At 39.7% G+C, this 6,868-nt stretch overlaps 1 protein-coding gene across 1 annotated transcript in view; it reads right to left on the reverse strand.

Annotated features, from left to right (window-relative positions):
* Positions 1–6,868, reverse strand: part of LOC109298764 (aspartyl/asparaginyl beta-hydroxylase-like) — a 79,442-nt gene that overhangs the window by 65,226 nt on the left and 7,348 nt on the right. The window contains exons 3-4 of the mRNA XM_019519040.1: positions 4,857–4,943; positions 2,094–2,244 (exon numbers count right to left, since the gene is read on the reverse strand). Of these exons, the coding sequence (XP_019374585.1) occupies positions 2,094–2,244; positions 4,857–4,943 (238 nt within the window). The remainder of the gene's footprint in view (positions 1–2,093; positions 2,245–4,856; positions 4,944–6,868) is intronic.

Consider the following 6,868-nt stretch of genomic DNA (forward strand, 5'->3'; position numbering starts at 1 on the left):
AAAAAAAAAAAAAAAAAAAAAAAAAAAAGCCAAAAGGAGGGCCGGGGAACTATAGACCGATTAGCCTCACCTCAATACCTAGGAAGTTACTGGAACATACCTTAAGGAAGGCTACTTGCAAGCATCTAGAGAAGGAAGCAGCCAGCATGGATTTATGAAACACAAATTGTGTCAAACTAACTTGATCTTCTTTGACAAAGTAACTACTTGAGTGAATGAAGGGAATGCTGTGGATACAGTGTATCTGGACTTCAGCAAGGCTTTTGACAATGTCCCACATGACTGTCTCATAAACAAACTGGAGAAATATGTGCTAGATAAAAATACTATTAGGTGGATAGATAAATGGCTCAATACCTGCAAGCAAAGGATATCTATTAATGGGATCACGTCAAAACGGCAGAAGGTTTCAAGTGGAGTCCCACAGGGGTCTGTCCTGGGCTCAGTGCTGCTCAGTGTATTTATTAATGATTTGGATGATGGCATAGAAAGCTTCTTGAGCAAGTCTGCAGACAATGCAAAACTGGGAAGGATTGTGATTGCATCCTCCACACTGGAGGATGCAAGCACTATTCAGAAGGATCTTGACAGATTGGGCAGTTGGGTTACAGCTAAGAAGATGAAGTTAAAATGTGCTACACCTCAGGAGGAATAATCAAAAAGACAAATATGAAAGTGGTGACACCTGGCTAGATGGCAGCACTATGAAAAAGGACTTGAGAGACTTGGTAGACCATAGACTCAATATAAGTCTGCAGTGTGATGCAGGTGCACACAGGTGAATGCAGCTTTTGGCTGCATCAATAGAAATATTAGGTACAAGACATGGGAAGTGGAGTACTGAATGAAGCTCTGGACTCCACATTTTAAAAAGGATGTGGAGAAGTTGGAGAGGGTCCAGAGAGGTTGGAGAGGTGGGTAACAGAGACGATAAAGGTCTTGGTGCCAGTCTGGTGCCATGTGGCCAGACATAACCTGTGCTGGTTGGATGCTGTGAACCTGAATGCAGCCCCTGCAGGTCTAGCACTGTGCACCCAAACGTGACCCCATGTGCCTGGAAACGGCTCCACACACCTGCATGTGGCCCTATCCAGGGCCACATTATCTAGGCCTTGGGATTCCCACGGGTCCAGAAATTTGGCAGCAGGGGAGCAGCAATTAATGTTGCCACCCACAGGCTGGATGACATTGCTCCATGGGCTGGATCTGGACCATGCGCCAGTGATTAAGTACCCCTGCTCTAATCATCCCTGCATGTACAGTTGATTGGGTGATTAGAAAATTTTACTTTAAACCTCCCCCATGAGGTCTAACAAATCACATTAGTAAGATAAGTAACACTTCACAACTTATGGGGTAATACCCTGCCAAATATGTTACTGGAAGAAGCTAATAAGGTATATTATATTAATCAAACAAAACTGACAAAAGGCTTATGGGTAATAATATGAGATTTTCTGCTTGATAATATATTATATATTGATAATAATTAACAGTTACAATCTCTTAATAGTTCATCTACAACTTCAAACTAGCCTTCTGAAACCTCAAAATATGTATGCAGAATGTTTTCTTTAGAGAAGTAAAACTTTCCGAAACATCCAGAGAGAAAAGATTATCTTGTGGATAGAAGCATTATGTTGGGACACAAGAGAACTGAGTTCAGCTCCTAGTACCGAAGCATACTTCCTGCCTGGCCACCGGTAAATCAATTAATTTCAGAATGCTCCAGTTCTTCTCCCAAACAGACACACCACCGCTTTTCTCTTCTATCTTTGCTTGAAAGTTTTTGTTTGGCTGGTTGGGGGGAAGTGGGGGGGAGTTGAGTCAGGGACCCTCTTTCACTGTCCTCATGCACAGCACTTAGCACAATAAGCCTCCAGCCTTGGATAATGAATTTGTAGCCAGTACTATAACATGAATACTAACAGCATTGTAGGGTGAGATTTTTACAATGCATGTATAGAATTTAAAAATGTAAATCTCGCTGAAAAAATCAATAGAAGTGAATTCCTAATTTTTTTCAGCATTTGAAAATGTCACCTAGAAGTTCTACATATTTATCACATAGATCTAAGCCTTATTTGTCTTACCAAGAAATTGCTGCCTGTCTGCTTGTCGTTTCAAACTCAGTTTTATCAGATCAGTAGGGGCATTTGGCAGGCTGGCCACTTCCTCGTAGGTACTGATGGCTTTTTGCAGCATTTCATTGCTTCTCATCTTCTCAGCCAAGTCATCCTCAGACTGCATGGAGACACAAAACTGCTATTAAGAAATCATCACCTTTCTCAGAATTTTCAAAAATATGTTGTGTGTGTAAATAGTAAATGTTATAAATCCTAATTAATGGGATGAATTTTAAAATTTCTAGTCTGTAAAATTTCCATGTGAGCATGGAAGAGGAATTAGTTGGTTGCTTGAGTACTGTAGTGAAGTTTATAATTACTCATATTACCCTGGAAAATGTATGTCAGCATACACAGAAGATATACACATATGAATCTATTAAGAACAACATACATTTTTAATACTGCATTCCTTGAGTGTAAATGAGATGAATAAAAGACATTCTAAAACCACAAGGTTGAGTCTCATAGGACACTACCCATCTGTTAGGACTGTGCGAAGCTTCGGTTGCTAACTTGATTTGGTGGAGATTTGTCCTGCTTCGGTGGCCGAATCTACGAAGCAAATCAAGAGACCCTTTAATCTTTCCGAACTGAATCGGAACCTTCCAAATTGATTCGGAGAGATTTGGAAAGATTCAATGATTCAAACCAAGATGCAGCTTTAAACGTTTTTTCTACATACCTCAAGGTACCAGGCGGCTCATGAATGCTGAGATGCTGGGGCAGATGCAGTGTCTCACAGGAGCATGGGGGGGGGGGGCGGTCTCCAGTGTGCTCAGCAGCGGGCCTAGAAGTGGACCAGAAGCACTTCTGGCCCACTTCCAGGTCTGCCAGGAAACATGCTGGGGCCTCCCCCCGCATCTCCCTGGCTCAGCGACTGGTGCCTCCTGGGTCTGGAGGGAAACCTGGGGTCTCCCCATGGCCAATTGCTGAGCCAAGGGAGTGGGGGGTGGTGGTGCTGAGCACTCCCCAGTGGACCTGAAGTACTTCTGGTCCACTTCCAGGTTTACCACTGAGCACACGGGGGGGGGGGGGGGGCACACTCCTGTGGGATGCTCCATCCACCCCACCATCACAGTGTTCATGAGCTGCACCTGGTACCTCACAGTGTGTAGAAAAAATATTTAAAGCTGTGTCCATGGCCGAATCACTGATACTCCAAATCATCATTGAATCTTCAGATCCGGATTCAGCTGAATTGAATCGGGACAATGATACAAATCAATAAATTGAATCACTGTCCTGAATAAGGGCCAAATGCAAATAGAATATGGCCCATTTCACACACCCCTGCTATCTATAGATTTGGAATACACTATTGTTATAGCTCAACTTACATCAACAAAATAATGTAAACTGAACATCTGGCCTTTGGTTTTTAAACCATATCAGATTATAAATTTTTATGGGTCGTGTTTGAAAAAACAACAACCAGGCTTTCTTCTGAAAAAAAACTAACACCCCCTCCCCTAAAAATTGGACTTACTACTATGCATCCAAGAACTTTGCTCCTTAAATATTAAAGCAAACTTAGATGTATATAATACTTTTCAAGTGATATCAGACTTCATTAAAGACAATGGAAACTCACTGAAAGACTGCAATAGGAGATAATATTTCAAAACTTCACTTTTGTGCAAAACATTTCTACTTTGTATGACATGATCCATTATATGTTTCTATATATGAATGCTATATCTATAGTGTGTGTGTGTCTGTGTATGCACGCAAAGAACCATACTATACATATTTCATTTTCAACACTGAATTATATTTTGCATGTCTTACTTAATATGCCTTTTATGTTCACTCAGGTTAGATGCATCTTCAAAATCTGATAAAGCGCGGATTTGCTCATGAAAGCTTATGCGTCTCTGATTCAGTTCTATAAGGTGCATCTCTACCCTGTCTTCTACCTCTAAATTTGTAGCGTTTCCCCTAATCTCTCCTATTTTTTATAGACTTGTGTTCCATTCTGGCTTAGCTAAACAGCAGGGCAAGGAGGAGGTGTCTTTTATGCACCAAAAGCAGTTCAACAGTAGAAACATATATAAGTCAATCAGTCTAGATTCATTATTTTGTAGCAATACTGGATTAACTTAAAAAGTTTTAAACACAACATTAGTGAACTTAGGAGTTCATTTGTTCATTTTTTGGAGCTCAGTTATGCACAGGACCCAAATCTTCTGGAATAAAAGGGTTTAACTGCAATAAACTCCATGAAATTTCATCCATTTACACTCAGAGAATTTGATCCACGGCATACTAATGTCTGTACATAACCTGTTTGGATAGCTGTGTTTTGGTTCTAGAATGATTATTATTAACCAAGAGAAACTGGTTGTGATTCCAATTCAAATGCCTCATTAATTGTAGCACAGCACAATTCCTTTCTACTGTGATGTTTTCATTTTGCTCATTCTGATTGATATAAGTTCAAATAGGCTTTTATTACACCTAGTCCTATGGGATTCTCTTGTGCTTTATGAAAATAAAATGATTATTTCTCTTTGTAGGCATCACATCAAGCCACTAAATTATTACGAAGTAAGCTTATTTTCCAGTGCCTTCATTTTTAGGATAGTGGTCAGAAAAGAAATGGTTTGAATTTAAACAAAATCAAGACCATTATACACAACTATAGAAAGAGACTACTTTGCACACAGGAGTTCATAATTAGATAAACTCTGATTATTAGTTTTACATTTATAACCATTTCACTGGTACCTGTGCTTTGCCATATCTTCCTCGTGGACTTTGTGGATACTTGTTCACTAAGGCTTCAAATGCCTTCAGTGCTTCTTCAACTTTACCCTATAAGAAGGATTTTTTAAAATATTTGTTGCAATAAGAAGGATTTTTTAAAATATTTGTTGCATCTTGTAGGCAAACATTTATCCTAAGGGATGAATTGTGTTTCATGATTAATACTCCCAGGTAAATGAAACAAAAACAGAAACACATGATTTCATATTACTGACTAAGAGGTTTCTCTCTTGCACATTAATTTATTGCTTTCTTGTTGCGGGGAAATGTATTATTCTGATTAGATATAAAACAATACTCTTGGTTAAAAACAGTAACTTTGTCTGTCTTACACATTTTCTTTTGACTAGCTGAAAACATATAAATTAAAGACTAAATATTGTCAGATATGGGTGATCAAAGAACTGAAAAACAAAGCATAAGAAACAGAAGGTTCTAGCTAGAATTTTCATTTCCACATATGTATTTTTACTTCATATAACTCTTTCAGGGACCACAGTAGAGATTCCAGTGTAGATCTGCCTGCATGCGTGTTTCATGTCTGCTTGGAATATTTTGAATAGCTCCGGTCATTGAGACTGCACAAGTGTTCTGTATCTCCCTGTATGAGGAGGCTACAAAGGGTGGGATGGCTGCAAACCTAATCAGTTCCTTCACAATTCAAAGTCCATGGTATCAGAGAATTCTTAAAACTGGCTTGCAGAGAATCATTGGAATACATGCTGACTACAGCATTGTAAGTAGAACTGCAAAATGTGCATATATGCCAAAATGTGTTTGGTATTTATATGGGTGGTAAACTACTACTTAGGTGTGTAAGGTGAAACTAGTCTAGTCCTTAGCATTTTTGATGAAATGTCTTGGCCTCTAAAATAGCTACCTACCAAGCATCATGAACAGACGTGGGGACAACCTGAAAGATTCAGTCCTGTTAATGTAAGACCAAAGTGTATGAGATACATTTATGGTGTGAAGATTTCTTTTCTTCATGTATGAAATTTTATAGCGGCTTAAGGAAGAACACAGGTATATTTGTTCACTCATAATAAACACCTAGTTCTTACATAGCACTTAACTTGTAGATCTTAAGGTGCTTTTACAAAGAAGGTTGATGATAGAATCAGAAAAGTAGGATTGGAAGGGACCTCACGAGATCATCTAGTCTAACACCCTGCTAAAGGCAGGATCTTCCTAACTAAACAATCCCAGTCAAATGTTTGTTTAATATGCATGTTAAAATATCTAAGGATGAAAATTTCACAGTCCTTCTGGACAGCCTGTTCAAGTGCTTAACCACGCTCATAGTTAAATGTTCTTCCTAATATCCAAACTACAGTTTCACCTGCTGCAATTTGACACCATTGCTCCTAGTCCCGTTCCCTGCAGCCATACAAATGGGAAAAGTGCAACTCAAACCACATCTGGGAATAAGAATTTTGCATAAGGCCCTACCAGTCAATCATTCTGGAACAAGCTATACGGGGAAGTATCTCTTGGCCTAGGGAGATTCTGAAGGTGAGGTGGTTAATCAAGCACTCCAAAAGGGGCTCAAGAAGTGGGTCCATGAACTTGAGAAGGATGTTGTAAAAGTCTCAAATCAGAGTAGGTTCTGTGCACTGTAGGCAGGCATGGATCAGACCTTTAAAAACATTTCAGTACTGTCAGAGGGGAGAGCATCTGTATTGGAGAGTGATGCACTACTGGACCTTGACTGCAGGGGAAATCTGAACTTTCCAATTGTAGTAAGAAATTTAATCTTGGGTTAGATATCTAGTTTTAGGCACTAGGTCTCATTTCATAGTTTCATAGTTAGTAGGGTCGGAAGGGACCTGAGCAGATCATCAAGTCCGACCCCCTGCCATGGCAGGAAAGAGTACTGGGGTCAAACGATCCCAGCAAGATGATTGTCTAGCCTTGTTTTAAAGACCCCCAGGGTAGGAGACAGCACCACTTTGCTTGGAAGTTGGTTCCAG

This window comes from Gavialis gangeticus, unplaced genomic scaffold, assembly GCF_001723915.1.
Source record: "Gavialis gangeticus isolate Ggan-Ray unplaced genomic scaffold, GavGan_comp1, whole genome shotgun sequence".
Classification (NCBI taxonomy): Eukaryota; Metazoa; Chordata; order Crocodylia; family Gavialidae; genus Gavialis; species Gavialis gangeticus.